Consider the following 18047-nt stretch of genomic DNA (forward strand, 5'->3'; position numbering starts at 1 on the left):
GACACCCAGGCTGATATGGAAAAGGCCATGTATTAATCTCTGTATATTGATATACTTTACATTTAAAAAGTAACATTGTAAACACATATTTGCTCGTTTGTTCTCATACGTAGCATGCATTTTTCATTATATTACATTATTTTAAATACAGTTGTTGATAATTGATTTATATCTTGTACATGTATCATGGAGAGGGCGCTTTTATATAATGTGCAGTGGCGGATGCAGGAATTTTCGAAAGGGGGGGTGCTAGCCCAGGGCAAAGGGGGGGTGCAGGGGGGGTGCAAACATATGTCCCGATTCAAATGCATTGATCGGCCAAAATAAAGGGGGGTGCGGACCCCCGGAACCCCCCCTCTGGATCCGCCACTGATGTGCCTGTTGCTCATCATTCTGCATACATAAGTTTCGTGTGGACTTTATTGAACCAGTTTCCATATTCACAACAGATTACCTGAGGTAACCTTAATTAAACAAATCTTGTCTAAATAGAAAGTAGAATAATGTATTTTTAGTTTATTCTATTTTTAGATCATGTTATTACTACGCATATAGGCACTATTACCACGATTACCTGAGGGCACCGATTACCCCAGGGCACCGATTACCTCAGGGCATACAGCAGCGGACCTATCTTCCACCTGCATCCGGAAAAGACAAACCGGCAGACCTGCGCATTGGAAATAATCAGCAACATGACAGAAAACGTGGAAAAGAAAATGGAAAATATGGATATCTCATCAGAGAAAAAGGCATGAAGAATTTTTTGTCTCGGCAATAACTTTCTGAATTCCAATGCTTTCAAAATCAATTGCATTTCGTCTGTCGAAGAAGATAGGCTCATCATATAGCCGATACATGTCAGCCTGGCCATCGGCACTGGTGTGTGAAAATCCTTCTTGTTTCTGGTCGTTCGACACTCTAGGGGTTATTATTTACACAAATCCCCAATTTTATACACTTTTATATGCATACTGTGTATGTAATTATTTATATACAATGTAAAAAAAAAGCGTATGACATGTCATTGCATCATCATTACATTTTACAGGGAGACAAATCTTGCTGTACCCTACAGTGGGAAAGCCACAGATCAGTTCTGCGCCTCCTTCCATATGACGTAACGGCCAAAAAAATCAAGGGCGACAATCGCGATTTTTACATAGACGGCGACAGTATCGCGCCATCTCGGTAATTTGTTTACATCGTGTACGTGTGATTTTTCAAGAAATTTACTATTAAAGACAATTAAACTTGTGTCATTTCATCATTAATTAGTTATTTAGGTAAGTTTTACAGGTGACTATGCTATATTTTCTTCTTAGGAGATTTTATTTTACAAGAAACAAACATCTGAAACTGGCAAGACACGTTGTTATTTTGGAAGATAAAAATATGGCGGGTGTTTTCCGCTTCTGAAAGTAACTGACACATTCGCATCCTATTGGCTATTTAAATATAAAATGACCAAAAATAGTATCTATGATGATAGGAGTCCCTAAATATTTGCATAAATACCCATCACTCCTTGTTAAATTGTAACTGAGGCTGCGAAAAGGAAGCACATAAATCGACGCCATTTTTCAACAGATTAAGGTTTCTGAGCTCACGAAATCCTACTATTATTACTTTTAATGGTTAGTAGAAAGATATCAACATTATCCATAACATAATTCATTGATCAGATCGGGTTAATGCTATATGTTTGCCTCTTTTAGGATGCTGAAATCCATTAAATTCCCCCAGACCACACGAAATAAACGCCCCTTTTTCAGCCCGAGACTTCAATAATTTTGATTAAAACTTGAATTTTGGCATGTCAATGTTAGCTTTATAATTTTAATTAAATTATTACGGTTGTGTTAAGCATTTGTGCTGATTTGTTTGGTTGTCTCGAATAGTATAAAGGTTAATTAAATGGTTTTATATTATTATTTTTGAACCCAAAAAGTGTGTGACAAAAACAAAAACAAACAAAATAAAATTATAGGAAAAATATAACAACTACATAAGACTTAAGTATAGTTTAATTTTATCATAAACCTCTATCCATCATTTCTTACAGATAGTACAGGGTGAGGGTTCACAAAATAGGGAACCAGGGGTGGATACAGCCATTTTGAAAAGGGGTTCCCTACCCTGGATAAAGGGGGGTTCCAACTAAATGTCCCCTTTCAAATGCATTGATTGTCCATAAAAAGGGGAGATTCCAATCCCGGAACCCTATCCCTGGATATGCCACTGGGAACTATGGCTAAAAGTATAAAAAAAAATTGGAGAACTATGACTAAAGGAACAAAGAATAGAGAAAATTGACTGTAATAAGGAATAGAGCAAATGACATGCTAGTCAAAATAATATGACGTCTGACAAGGCTATTTTATTTTTTTCATCTAGGACGCCTTCCTACGCATCCCAGAAAAAAATTATAAAACATCCTAGCCAGACGTCATAATATTATTTGAACTATTGATGTGCTAATTTATATATTGAGAAAAGAGAAATGATGGACAAAAAGTATAAAAAAAATAGAGACAAATGAGCGTAAAAAATAAATGATAAAGTAATGGAAAACACCCCATCCAGACCCTTGTTTATCTGAACAACAGAACTATTATTTTTGCTGAATAGTGCATATAGGCATTTCCCATTTGAATGGTTTTACAGTAGTAATTTTAGGGCCCTTTTTAGCTTGTTGTTCGGTGTGAGCCAAGGCTCCGTGTTGAAGGCCGTACATTGACCTATATTGGTTTACTTTTATAATTTGTTATTTGGATGGAGAGTTGTCTCATTGGCACTAACACCACATCTTCCTATATCTATGTAAAATATCTTTTAAAGATTTCAGGTATATGAAATATTAACCAGTAGGACAGTATAAATTCTTTCCCTCCTTCCATGCCAAAAAAAAAACAAATTATGTGATTTATTGTTGAATTTTATTGCCACATTCAGTATTGGCTAGGTGTTGTGGCCAGGTTTTATTGGTGGTGGATACATTTAATATCTATTACTGGTATGAAGAATTTAAGATATGAATGATTGAATGAAAAGTTACCTTTTAAATAACAGATACATGTAAGATAATTTAATGTTGCATATTAAGTAATACTTTATTTACACATTATTTAATATACCTATTAAAAAGATTGATATGTTATTATGTTGATGGATTTAAGATATTGAAGTAAATGAATAAATAAATAGAAAATTTGTGTTGCTGTATATGATTATTAACTTTTCTTGATGGAGGGCAGGACTTTTTCGGGACGTTTGGATTGGGTGTTTTTAAGCTCAGGATTTTCTTTCGTGATTTTTTTTTTTAAATTTGGGATCTCAGAAGATCATGTTTTTAGCCCGGGATTTTGGGATCAGGACCCCTGCAACATCCCCCACCTCCTTCTTTGACATATAATATAAAGTCAGTAAAAATATATCAATTATTTACATCAAAAGTCTAAAATAATTTCTTTATTTTTGTTGAATCATATAAACCTCCTTTTGATTATTTAAGATTAAAATAAGAAAGATTTCAATTTAAATGAAATGATAACACACATCTGAAAACAATCATAGTATATACATTATGAGATTTTCTCATGTTTAAAGGCTTTCATGTAGCAAAAAAATGCCTATATATCCACTCCAAATGAGTATTTTGGGATAGTTGTCTCATTGGCAATTATTCACATCTGATTAGTTTTCCATTAGTAAAATTCAAATAAAAAGCATTCAATTCCAATTTAAATGTGAACCTTCTCATTCTTGGACCACATAGAAATTTGTAGACAATTAAAATATATTATAATTTCATATAACAACTGTAGAAAAGTTCGAAATTATTTTCATTTGATAATATCATCTGCATAGATTATATATTTTCAGATAACAATAGGAATAAGAAGAGCAGGATTTCTATTTTGAGGATTTACATGTATGGGACAGAGGACTATTTGACTTGATTTTACTTTTAACTTGGACTTTTTAACAATAATACTCTTAAATTATTTAAAATATTTTATACGTATGTTTCATTTTAACATTATTTTTATGACTGTATTTATTTATCATTTGATAAACGTTTATTTCTAAACATTTTTATATTTTTAAATATACAATGTGAAACACTCAACCATTTAATATTGATAACGTGGGGTAAATGTACATGAGACAATAATGCTGTTGCAATACAATAAAACTTATTGTCATTGAAAAACCTGAGATTCATAGATGCAAAGCTAGCATATTCATAGGGGTCCCTTTTGTGGTTGATTAAATAGGGAATCACTGGAGCGGGCCCCTCTTAAGTCAGTCAGCAGCCCCCTAGAAAAAGTTCTGGATCCGTCACTGATATCAGGCATATACATGTATGTACTGTAGTATTTGAGACATAAAAAAATCAAAGATATAAAAAGTAAACTTGATGGTCTTTAATGATTGATTATAGGTGTGAAGGACTGAAATAGAAAGGTTTTAAAATCGTTCAGTTCTCCTAGACATAGTGAGGTATCCTTGAGGTCTCTCAAATGGCCTATCATGACGACTTTTCACTGTTTTTTTGAAGTGTGGTAACCCCTGCACCTAAATAAATCATTTTCAGTAGTCTCTCTTTTTTTCATACGTTTTTGATGAAAAGTCTAAACTAATATTCAAATTAGAAAAAAGAAAACTGAGCAACTTGAACCCACAACATACAATTGATATCAGGTGTTCTGGAAGAGTAAGTAGATCCTGCTCCTTGTGTAGTATTAGGAATGAGATGTCCTGGTGCTCTTTTCCTATATGTTATCACATGATTTTGCAAATTATTGCAATTGTGTGCTTTTTAAGAATGGAGAAAAATGTGTGAAAAAGTATTATATTGCATAAAAATCAGCACACAGATATAGGAATGGTATGATTCTGATTAGACTATAGATCCTGTGTCCAAGCTTTGTTTTCTTGTAGATTGGTGTAAAATAAAAATGTGGGTCAAGCATTAATATCAATGCAACAAAACAGGATCCCCAAAATCAGAGTGAGACTTTCATATGCAAATTTCAAAGTAGACCTTAGAAGTGATACAGCATTTTGTTAATGCTTTAAATGGTCATATAGCTCTGACATGTATTAAGAATTGGATGTACTAGGCATTGTGCATTCCTATTGAATGTTAATCTCAAGTTCTCAAGAGTTAAACATGCCCCACGGCCCAGACACACTCAAACATGAATGGTTAGTGTACACCATGTTGCTTGATATGCATGATAAGGACAGGACAGACATCAAGTTATAAACATGTGTGAGTGTCAACTTCCAACTTGCTTAGTTTTTTTTATATAGACAACAAGAACGAATACTTAAAATCAAGTGAAAATTATAGATGCATCAGATTAATATTTGTTGATTGGTACTTTTCTTAATTGACAAGTTGATTTCAGATTAATATTTACTGAATCAAAGAATGACTAACCATTACCCTACAAAAAATGGCTTAAAACAAAGATTAACTGAGTGCTTACACTTTGCACATGCATAGGATTTTTATCCAGACAATAACTTTTGACTTACCCTTCAGCTGAAATTTTTGAAAAGTTGGGGGAAAAAAGGGGGGTTCTTCCAGACAACTGAAGTCATTTATATGGACAAATTCGTTCATAGATTAACCTAGTTTCAATGTACTACATACATCTGTTACACACTGCAGCATAATTAAATAACTACAGAAAATGTAATACTGCGAGGAGTTCGAGCAGTCTGAGCAACATGAAAAACATCAACAAATGACGGTGTAAAGCCTTCAACCCATCATCATTTTTAAGTAAAATATATTTAAAATCCTGGAAACATCATCACCCTTCATTGTCTCAATCAGTTTCGTGGTTAAAAACTGTAAAATATGACATAATTTGCTTAATTTTGCGCCGAAATAACTCCAAAAACGTTAGAAAAGTGTTGAATTTTGACCTCCGGTTGAAGTATTTATTATGTAAACAAGACTCAGAGTGACGGGGAATCCTATACATAGTCATGTGCCCATATGTTTCTGGGTCACATTTATTTATATCTCGACCAATGAAAAGCTTTAGGATGCATTTGTGTCAGTTCCTAGCAAACAGGGGGATTACCCGCGGTTTTTTGGAAATCTACGGAGGACGTCTTTTGATTTATCATATTTCAGTAACGCAGCACTTATTTTAATACCTATTTTGGCAGTCGTGTGACAAAATCTATTCTAATGAAAAATTAACCTCAAATACTGATGGATGTTTAGTTGTTTTAATAAATTTATTGTCTGAAGCACAGGCAATGTTTTTGTTTACACGCTGGTTACAGCGCCACCTCAAATGTTTTAGATTATCTCCCCTTTCCCGCGTGACCACCGGAAGTAGCTCTTCAATGTCACTGGCTTTCCCACTGCTATAGTTCAAATATTTATGATGTCTGGCAAGGCTATTTTAATTTATTTTTTTTTCTGGGACGCCTTTCTACGACATCATAACGCCGAAACCATTTTTTATGTCCGGAGTTTGAGAGCAAATTTTGGGGGGAACTTTGAGACCTTATTTTGACATGAAATTTTCATTGCTGGTTAGAATTTTTGTACGTTATTACAAAGTGACTTGCGGTGAATATAAAATATTAAAATGGATTGAATTTGACAGACCTGAATTTCCGGATAATGTAAATCGAAAGTTCGGGAAATTCGGGTCCGTTTAAATTTACCGATTTTAATATTTTAGAGTCACCGAAAGTCAGGTTTTTTTGGTAAATAAATATTTACCCACTTGAAATGGAATCGCATCTTATTTTATCATTTCTTGTGGATATATCTGGAAATTTTTTACATCAATAAGCACAAAAAAGGTAGGACTTTGTAATAAGGTAAAAAATTCTAACCAGCAATGAAAATTTCATGTCAAAATAAGGTCTCAAAGTTACCCCCAAAATTTGCTCTCAAACTCCAGACGTAAAAAATGACAGGCGTTATGACGTCATAGGAAGGCATCCCAGAAAAAAAATAAAATAGCCTTTCCAGACGTCATAATTATTTGGACTAGCTGTACCCCAAAAATAATTTTAAACTATACCTTAATTTGTGTAAAAGAATGTCTTATTCTGTTTCCACCTTTTGGGAGTTTAACTCAAAGAAAAATAATGATTTTATATGTGGGAGACGTTTAATATGAGGCAGCCATTACCTTAGTCCAAATAATTATGACGTCTGGCAAGGCTGTTTTAATTTTTTTCTGGGACGCCTTCCTACTACGTCATAATGCCAAAGCTATTCTTTACGTCTGGAGTTTGAGAGTAAATTTTGGGAGGAAGTTTGAGACCTTATTTTGACATGAAATTTTCATTGCCAGTTAGAAATTTTTACGTTAATACAAAGTCCTACCTTTTTTGTGCTTATTGATGTGAAATATTTCCAGAAATATTCAAAAGAAATGTTAAAATAAGATACGATTCCATTTGAAGTGGGAAAATATTAATTTTGTTTCAATGAGATTTCCCACAACTACCAAAGAAACATGACTTCCGGTAAATATCGGTAAAATTTGACAGACCCGAATTTCCGGATAATGTAAATCGAACGTTCCGAAAATTCAGGTCCATTAAATTTTACTGATTTTAATATTTTATATTCACCAAAAGTCATAAAATATTGTTTGTTTCCCCTCCCCCGACCGACCCGGTAAAATAGCCGTGACTCAAAAAAATTTATTGGCCATTCTTGTCAAAAAAAAATTTTTTGTTGCTATGTTGGTTTTTGGTGATATCTTTCCGATGCTGAGCCTGTTGTTAACGTGCGTTGGATTTTTGTAATACCTTTCCGATGCTGTAGTCCCCAAGTGTTTTGAATCAAGGCATTTTTGCATTGAAGCGTCTATATGATACGGAATCAAGGAAAACAAACATATGCATTGCCACACGATTTGTGTTGTTTGCAAGGGTGATATTTGAAAATAAAAAATCTGAAGAATCTTTCAACCCACTGAGTGCACCTTGTAAAAATTCAATATAGAAAAAATTATATCAAGAAATAAAATAAAATAATTGGCTACCTACCCTGGGTACTAGGAAGTGTCATTCATAACTAGAGTAGAATTACTTACTCTTTTTAAAAGCTACACATGAAACCATTACAAAGCATATGCAATAACTGATTCAGATATTTTATTTCAGGGTAGTCAAGGCAAGAAAGAAAAGAAGAAGAAAGGAGGCGGGGGAACTGGTGATAATGCACATCCTGCATTGAAAGAGGTATATTGCCATTCTTTAATTGCAAATTCATTAAAAATAACTAAGGGCCAAGTGAGCTTTTCTCATCACTTGGCGTCCGTCGTCGTCGTTAACTTTTTACATTTTGAACTTCTTCTTGAGAAACACTGAATGAAATGAAACCAAACATAGCATGAATGTTCCTTATGAGGTGCTGACCAAGTGTTGTTACTTTGTAGCCTATCCATCATCCAAGATTGCCGCCAGCGGAGGACTTAGTTTAACATAGGACCCTAGGCCAAAATAAATAGTGTGTTTCCGGTTTCCCGACCCTACCTCCGTTTCTGACGCCGACCCAAACATTTTATTGACAAAAATAAAAAAAAAATTTAAAAATCCGGATTTTTTGGTCTGTCCTGATCCGACTATTCGTTTAGAAAACTACAGATCTTCAAAACATTTGATAGCTATGACCAATATTGATAAGTCAAGCGTTTCAAAAACCAAGATTTTAAATAAACAAGCATGGCTTTTCGACAACCGTGCAGCGTATTAGCTGTCAAATATGCAAAATGTGATCACATGGTTGCAAAATATAATGACATTAATTCCGGATAATTACGATATGATGAATCTTTTTTAAAGAACACCATGATGGACCTATAGACGGAAGAAAATACGAAGTTATGCATTTTGCTCAACTTCTTTGCACAGGTACAAGACGAGATATTTTTTTAAATATTTGTATATATAGTGAATAGTGTATTCAGTATATATATATATACATATATTAACAAAATCTCGTTTTGTACCAGTGCTTCTTTGGACCAAAAGTCAGAATCATTTCAGATTGGACAGACTGTATCTTATTCGGTCGGTAATAATTGACGGCAAATAATTTAAGAGTTAAAAATGAGATCAATATACTGCTAAAATCAATCCAGCTTTTGTTGTAAAAAATGCTCTTACGAATGTTGTAAAAAAATGTTCTCAGGACTCAACATAAACGGCTGTTAATGCTTTTGAGGATTTGACAGTTTGAGTTAATGACCACAAGGGGGCAGACAATGTGTAACAAGAAATAGAAAGCTTTCCCTAGTAGGCAGACATGGTGTATAATTCATGTTCATTTATAAATGAATCTGTCCCAGCACCATGTCTACTTTTATTCCTTTAAATTTTCTTTTAGTCCCACAACAGTTTATACTAGAGAAGGAAAAAAATTCATGTCCTATTAATATCTACAATTTTTTTCCATATATTTTAATAATAAGACGAGATTTTCACTCCTCAAAACCTGAAATTTTAATATCAATTGTCAGAACCCCAGTCTTCAAGATTAAATTCTGTCAAACATCAAAACACATCTATATATTAAATAAAGAGGGTGCAAGAGTATTACCCCTCAAAAAACCATAAGTTGCTGCTTAGCATTGATTTGCAGTGTTTTTACAACTAAAAAAAAAGGGGGTAGGAATCTGTTCCCACATGTATACCCTGTGTGTTATTTACATTGTTAGGTTCAATTAGGCCAAACAATAATACCATCATGACCATGCCAGATTTTTCACTGCCATTTTTGCTTTAAGATTATTAATCGGCAAGAACATATTCCTATTACGACCCATGAAATTCATAAAATTTGCATAAAAGTTTATTTTCATATTTCTTTAATACAGAGAACTAAAACAGAAAATTAAAAAAACCTGTAGATTTAATTAAGTACTTTTATAACTACCAAAGAAGCATGCTGGCACATCAAATGATTTCATTTGGAATCTTTTTGCTGCTGTCATCAATAGAAAAAAATAAAAAGTTTTCATAAAATAAAATGTTTTACCTATCTACCCTACCTAATTTTTTTGGGGGTGAAATAGGAAACACACTATTTATTTATTTTGGCCCTATGGGTTCTGAGGCCTCCAAGATGGCCGTCAACGGGGGACTTAGTTTAACATAGGACCCTATGGGAAATGCATACAAATGACTTCTTCTCGAGAACCACTGAATGGAATGAAACCAAACATGGCATGGAAGTTCCTTATGATGTGCTGACCAAGTGTTGTTACTTTGTAGCTGATCCATCATCCAAGATGGCCGCCAGCGGGGGAACTTAGTTTAACATAGGACCCTATGGGAAATGCATACAAATGACATCTTTTAGAGAATCACTGAATGGAATGAAACCAAATATAGCATGAATGTTCCTTATGAGGTGCTGACCAAGTGTTGTTACTTTGTAGCTGATCCATCATCTAAGATGGCTGCCAGCAGGGGAACTTAGTTTAACATAGGACCCTATGGGAAATGCATACAAAAGTCTTCTTCTAGAGAACCACGGAATTGAATGAAATCAAACATAGCATCAATAGTCCTTTCTTTATGAGGTGCTGGTCAAGTGTTGTTACTTTGTAGCCAAATTTTATCTGTTTTTATATGATTTCAAAAACCTAAGTAGAGTCAGGTGAGCGATACAGGCTCTTGAGAGCCTCTAGTTTTAGAGAACCACTTAATGGAATGAAACAAAACATAGCATGAATGTTCCTTATGAGGTGCTGACTAAGCGTTGTCACTTTGTAGCAGATCCATCATCCAAGATGGCCGCCAGCGGGGGACTTAGTTTAACATAGGACCCTATGGGAAATGCATACAAATGACTTCTTTTAGAGAACCACTGAAAGGAATGAAACCAAACATAGCATGAATGTTCCTTATGAGGTGCTGACCAAGTGTTGTTACTTTCTAGCCGATCTATCATCCAAGATGGCCGCCAGCGGGGGAACTTAGTTTAACATAGGACCCTATGGGAAATGCATACAAATGACTTCTTTTAGAGAACCACAGAATGGAATGAAACCAAACATAGCATGAATGTTCCTGATGAGATGCTGACCAAATTTTATCTTTTTTTTTATATAATTTCAAAAACCCAAGTAGAGTCAGGTGAGCGAGACAGGCTCTTGAGAGTCTCTAGTTTTAAGTCTCTGAAAAATTAGTTGGAGACCATTGCTGAAAGAAAATATGTTTATATAGTTAATGAAAAAAAGAGTCTGATGAAAAGAAAGTTGGTCAATAAGCAGCTTTATCATATTTATTATTTTTTTATAACTTTGCATCTGTTGTTATTAACTTTTACAAAACTTTCTAGACCAAATTTAATCATACTTGGCCACAATCATCATTATGATACCTCAAGTAGTTTATAAATGAATCCCATGACCATGTTCATGTCCGTTATCCAACATCTATAAAATCGAATGCAAAATTAATAAAAAGATGGGTATGATTGCCAATGAGACAACTCTGCACAAGAGACCAAAATGACACTGAAATAAACAGCTATAGGCCTAGATAACTGTACGATCTCCAACAATAAGGCAAGCCATACCATATAGTCAACTATATAAGACCCCTAATTCACAAATGTAAATTTCATTCAAAGCAGGAAAACGAGCTGCCTAATTAAAGTATAAAAACAATTATGTAATTCAGCAACAAAAGACTACCACTGAATTACAGGATCCTGACTTAGGACAGGCACTTACATCAAGAATATGGCAGAGTTAAACTGGTTATCGGGATCCCAATCCTCACCCTCACAGTGGTGTAACAGGGCAACATAAGAATTAAGTATAAATATCAGTTGAAAAATGTCTTGTTTGAAAATTGTAGATAAGTCCTCCTCCAGAATTCTTGGCATACAGACTAAAGCTATGGGATAAATTAAAGAAAGAATCTGATGAATTTATTGCTGCTCAGCCAAATACTCCAATCAAGATCACATTACCTGATGGTAAACAGGTTGACGGAGAATGTTGGAAAACTACACCTTATGAAGTGGCAAAGGGCATCAGGTATTTTTATTTGTCATTTTCAAGTGAGTTGTTACCAATAAATTAAGTGACAAAAGGCATCAGGTATTTAAAACAATAGTCAATGTTATATACCTGTCATTGAGCATGTTGAGTGGCAAAATGGCAACAGGTAATTGTGATGATAGTGAGTGATGCATCCTAAACGGTGAGTAAACACAATGGTATGCCTCGATAGATGTAATTATCAATGCAGTGATCTGGAAGGATTTTTTCTCAATGGGCCCAGGGCCCCCAAAAATAATTTCAAAGGGCCATTTAAAAAAATGATGGGCCATTTGAATTGACTACAGTAAAAAGAAAGAGTGTATATCTCAGCTAAGACAAAATTTAAGATGTGGTTGTACTTACCTTTATGATAATAATTAAGATTTTGTTCCTGTGATTTTATTGATTTCAATTTCAATGAATATACAATAACTTCTTCCAAAACGGACAACATTTAATATAACCTTTGTTTACAATGTTAAAACTGGTACTGTTGCCTTGTTCATGTTCTTGTTTTTTTTTACATTAAATTTGGGTCTTCGTCGATACCATACTTATTCCAAACGCTTTGTGTTTAGAGGACGTTTCTGGCATTTCCTCTGCACTTCTTGTATTATTATTACTTCATCACGATGACAAGAATAACAGTAGAGTGTATCATTAATTGATAGAACAGAACAATTCACTGAAGGCATGTTTACAAAATGTCAAAACGAGCCAAAGACCAAAAAATGACAAGAACAGTTAAGCACCTTTTTTGGAGACAAAAACTATATTCATGAAAAGGCTTTGGGGTTTTCAATCGAAATAATAGTAAGCTAAGCTAACTTAAAAGATTATGATTAGAGAAAAAATCTCGTCTGTACTAGCCAAATATCAAATTTAAAATTGTTTATAAAAAAATATCTCATGAATTATGGTTTATTACGTTTTTGGGGTAATTAGTTGTACTGCATTGTTCTATTATTACCATAGAAAACAATCGAGCCCAAAAATATATAGGTGCTCCTATCATTGGAGGAACATTACACAGTTGTGTACACACACATGGCGGCACGGAATACAATATAGGACGATAGGAAATCCATTTGACGGTATCTAAACGTTTCGAAATGAAGTGAAAAATATCGTGCGCCACGTGGGCCCTTACATTGGTGACTCTATGCGCCATTTCTGGTCGATATGCGCTACAGGCGCAGGGTGCACATCCTTCCTGATCACTGTCAATGTTGTGAAAATTTAATGATTTCTCTTTAATTTCATTCTTATACCTGTGATAAGATCAGTGGCAACTTAAGATTATAGTGGCACATTGTCTACTGTAGTAAAGGATGTATGAAACAACTTAAGATTATAGTGGCACATTGTCTACTGTAGTAAAGGATGTATGAAACAATGAGATATGGGCTGCATATTAATGAGACAACAACCAAAGATTACATGGTTACCAAAATAAGATATATAAAGGTGTAATAATGTGGCTTTTAACCTAATTGACAAACTCAAAATCATCTTGGTACAAGTACTAGTACATTTATATAGATATGGATTTATATACTTTATCTGTTATAAAACATGTAAAAAAAACTATTTATAATGTTTGAACAAAAGATTTATTCACGCTAGATATATTCAGTTGTTACTTGTAATATTTATTCAATTTTATAGCCAGGGTTTAGCTGATAATTGTGTGGTTGCTAAGGTAAATGGAGATCTTTGGGATTTAGACAGACCATTTGAAAAAGATGCTGATTTACAGCTTATCAAATTTGAAGATAAAGATGGTAGGTTGTAACACCAATTTGTAATTGAGTTCTTGAAGAAATTTCTGTTTTGTTAAATGCAAGTAAAAATATTTTGATTAACCAAGAAAGAATTGTAATAGATAATTGTTTGAAAATATATCAACACATTGATTACCTATGCGGCAGTCTTAGACACATATAACTCAAAAATACACAGAATAACAAATCTAATTTTAATATATATTTATCATTTTGAAAATATATAAACCATGTTCAAATAGCATTAACCACAAAAAAAGTGATGATGGATGTGTTAACAGGATGAGTGTCTCTTGCTTTTCGTGCATCATCCAGACTCAGGTTTTATGTAACACAATAGGAAATGTGACATGTTTTGAATTTCTATTTTTTCTTTGATGAAAATCTGAACAGACAACTTGGATTTTTGTTAAAAATATTGCATTTGAAAGCTCAGCACTTATTTAGATAAACAGGCAAATAAACAATATATAAAACCATCAATTTATAGACAAAATATTATGTTGTCATGTGCCATTCATTTTGTTTTTGTAGGTCAGTATGTATTTTGGCATTCAAGTGCTCACATGTTGGGAGAAGCTATGGAGAAGTTATATGGTGGACACTTGTGTTATGGTCCTCCTGTCGATGGAGGTTTTTATTATGACATGTGGTCAGAAGAGAGGTGAGTGGAAATGGTTATCCATGTTATGGCCCAGCTTTTGATGGAAGATTTTACTGTCTCACTTATGTCAACAGTATAATGTTTTATTTTTAAGACTGTAGAATACCTTGATACTTCATTATTTGTATACATATGCCTTATGTTTTTATGTTTCAGTCTGTCATTTTTCCATTGTCAGTTACCTCGTTTTCATGGTTCTGCAACTGCTTAAAGAGCTGTATTTTTTGTAGCTAAATAATCATTTCAATCATTGGTACAACTAATTTTTTTGGTCACTTTTTTCTCAGAACCTTCTAACAAGAATTACTGCATATTTTGTCAGCAGATAAAAAGTGATGAGTTGTTTGTGCACTTTTTCATAACTTCTTGTTTTCCATTACTCTGAATATGATTATCACAATAAGTCATGCATTCTTGTTATGACCTGTCTGTTGATTTTGGTTGTCTATATTGTGGTCCTCCTGTTGATGGAGGTTTTGATTATGACACAGACTCCCAAGTTATCATTTAAAATGCTTATCTTTGAGGATTTTGTTTATCTACCACCTACCTTCTAAATATCAAAATCAGTATTTTGATTTATAAGTGTGCATGACATTCAATTGCTGATTCCTGAGAACATGACTAGGGGGAATTAGAATTAAACCTGTTAAAAAAAAAGATATTTTATTATTGTAGACAAGTATCCGGTCATGATTACCCAGCAATAGAAACTGCTGTCAAAGGTATTGTCAAAGAAAAACAACCATTTGAAAGATTAGAAATGAAGAAAGAAGATCTACTTAAAATGTTTGAAGTAAGATTGTCTAGATATGGTTTATGTAATATGTTTTCATAAGTATATCTTATACATGTATATGCCAGGCTCCTTCAAATGCGCATCTGGTGCAGAAAAAATGGTACCGTTATTGTTATTCCAATAGATTGGTAAACCATATCACAAATAGAAACAAAGATTATGCTTCAAATACAGGAATATTCTTGTTTATACCCAAAAAGATTGCTGTTCCTTAAAAAATATGAATAAAGATTCATGATTATAAGGCCACTTTCATTGTCACTCGAATTAAAAAATTAAAGACCAATAAATGCCATACTGTTCTTATGCATACAATGAGCAGAATTTTTAGTTTCCGTTCTCTATCTTTAGTTGCCTCAACCAAATGTTATGTAACTCTTACACGATGCTTACTACCAGAAAACACAGATCAAGTTTGCATTTTGGTGGTGTCACACTAACTGTTTTAGAGTTATGGCCCTTTATAAATGAAACGGTGATGAATTAATTTTGTAGTTTCAGTTCTCTAACTTAAGTTTGCCTCTACCAAATGTTTTGAACTTTAAACTTTATACACAATACTTATAACCACAAAACTCAGATCAATTACAAATTTGCATAGTGTAAATTTTTACAGTTATGTCCCTTTATAACTTTAAATGATATGCAAGTGGGTGGCATCATCTGTGCCCTATGAATACTTTCCCCTTTTATTTAAATCTTGAGGCCAATTTAGCCCTTTGTAAACTCACTCCAATAATCCACAATGAAAACAAATTTAAATACATTAACACATGAATACAAGCAAGCAAGCACATAACTTTTATAATGATATAAATGACCAACAACAAAAAAGGATTACAATGAACAACAATAAAATGTTAAGGAATGCTTAAAGCAAGATCAAGGGACTTATCTTTCTGAAATAAGATAACGCTTCTTATACATCAATGTTATAAATTTGTTTATTTTGACTCATTTGATTCATTCAGGAATAGTCACATATAGATATAAACTATATTTTCGAAGGTCGATTAAATACAACAGAAAAATTATGTTGCACAGTTATTTTAAGAAGATATCAAAACCGATAAACATTGTGATGTCATCTGATGAATTTCATGATATTGTTAAAAGATTTTAAAAAGTGTATATTTATGACCAGTTATATATGTTATTGTCATAGAGACAATATGAAGTCTTTAAAATTCCAATAAAAATTGATGTATAAACGAATTGTGTAAAATACACAAATAGACAAAATGAATGAAGAGATTGAGAAGTGATTGTATTTGAAGTTGATTGTAGTTTATAGAAACCTGCTTTATATCACAATTTCTTTTTATTTACAGTATAATAAATTTAAACAAAGGATTATAAATGAGAAAGTAACCACTCCAACCACCACTGTGTACAGGTATGTTTGTAGGTTTGATACTGAATGGAAAAGAGATAATATGTTCATCAATTCATGACACAAAATCATTACACACATAATATATTAACACACCAAAAAACACATGTACAAATAACACAAAGTATAATTCAGTTGGGTTAACGCAAAACGGTTTTGTGTATTTAAGTGCTTGCTTAAGTATTTATGTTGGCATGACACGGGTTATGTTCTTCTCATATATGTTATGATGGTATGATACTAAACCCTAACGGGAAGGATTGTGCCTGATGTTCATATGATGAAATCATAATCTTTCAGTCAGTTTAATTGAAGTCTGGAGCTGGCATGTCAGTTAACTGCTAGTAGTCTGTTGTTATTTATGTATTATTGTCATTTTGTTTATTTTCTTTGGTTACATCTTCTGACATCAGACTCGGACTTCTCTTGGACTGAATTTTAATGTGCGTATTGTTATGCGTTTACTTTTCTACATTGGCTAGAGGTATAGGGAGGGTTGAGATCTCACAAACATGTTTAACCCTGCCGCATTTTTACGCCTGTCCCAAGTCAGGAGCCTCTGACCTTTGTTAGTCTTGTATTATTTTAATTTTAGTTTCTTCTGTACAATTTGGAAATTAGTATGGCGTTCATTATCACTGAACTAGTATATATTTGTTTAGGGGCCAGCTGAAGGACGCCTCCGGGTGCGGGAATTTCTCGCTACATTGAAGACCTGTTGGTGACCTTCTGCTGTTGTTTTTTTCTATGGTCGGGTTGTTGTCTCTTAGGCACATTCCCCATTTCCATTCTCAATTTTATTGCTCTAAAAGAAGATATACTGTGATTATACTGGTTGCCGATAATAGGTTTTCATATTAGAATTTTAAATTGTGTATACCTGCTACCATCAGATGTTAAAAAAAAAGATTAATGTGTAGACTGCTAATATTTACCAAAAAAAAAATTATGGGAAAAGGGAAATAATGCAAGTTAAAATTCTGACAAATATTTGAAGATCTGATAATCACAAATAAAACTTAAAAGAAAAAGTGTTTTGATTTTTAGGTAAAGATTGCATGAAATAAATCTAAACCTTATGGGACTGACTTAATTTCTAAATCTTTCAAGGCTGATCACTACCTTTTTGATACACAAAATATAGTGCGTTGATCATAACATTCTATACATCCTATCCATGAACATTTATCAATGTAATATTTGCTCAGATATTCAAGGCACAAAATTATGTTCCATTTGTCAAGAAAATTACAAAATACTTTTACAAGGTGCAGGAATCTAATACCTGTTCTAAAAATATAAATGCTGTCATTTTTAAAATACCTTTAAAAATTGGGGCTATCTT

The 18047-nt window shown here is 33.2% G+C and overlaps 1 protein-coding gene and 1 long non-coding RNA gene across 4 annotated transcripts in view; both read left to right on the forward strand.

Moving 5' to 3' along the window:
• Positions 1–596: 596 nt before the first annotated feature.
• Positions 597–18047, forward strand: part of LOC143071704 (threonine--tRNA ligase 1, cytoplasmic-like) — a 28965-nt gene continuing 11514 nt past the window's right edge. For 2 of the 3 annotated variants that reach the window (XM_076246195.1, XM_076246197.1), the window contains exons 1-7: positions 742–882; positions 8167–8244; positions 11875–12056; positions 13731–13846; positions 14381–14510; positions 15189–15306; positions 16641–16705. In XM_076246195.1, the coding sequence (XP_076102310.1) occupies positions 796–882; positions 8167–8244; positions 11875–12056; positions 13731–13846; positions 14381–14510; positions 15189–15306; positions 16641–16705 (776 nt within the window). In that variant the 5' untranslated portion in view covers positions 742–795. Of the gene's footprint in view, positions 883–8166; positions 8245–11874; positions 12057–13730; positions 13847–14380; positions 14511–15188; positions 15307–16640; positions 16706–18047 lie in introns of all 3 variants that reach the window. The other variant, XM_076246196.1, reaches the window with a different exon arrangement.
• On the forward strand, positions 1538–4096 carry LOC143071705 (uncharacterized). The gene is made up of 2 exons (XR_012976954.1): positions 1538–1637; positions 3886–4096. It is a non-coding gene; the product is annotated as an uncharacterized LOC143071705 (long non-coding RNA).

This window comes from Mytilus galloprovincialis, chromosome 4, assembly GCF_965363235.1.
Source record: "Mytilus galloprovincialis chromosome 4, xbMytGall1.hap1.1, whole genome shotgun sequence".
Classification (NCBI taxonomy): Eukaryota; Metazoa; Mollusca; class Bivalvia; order Mytilida; family Mytilidae; genus Mytilus; species Mytilus galloprovincialis.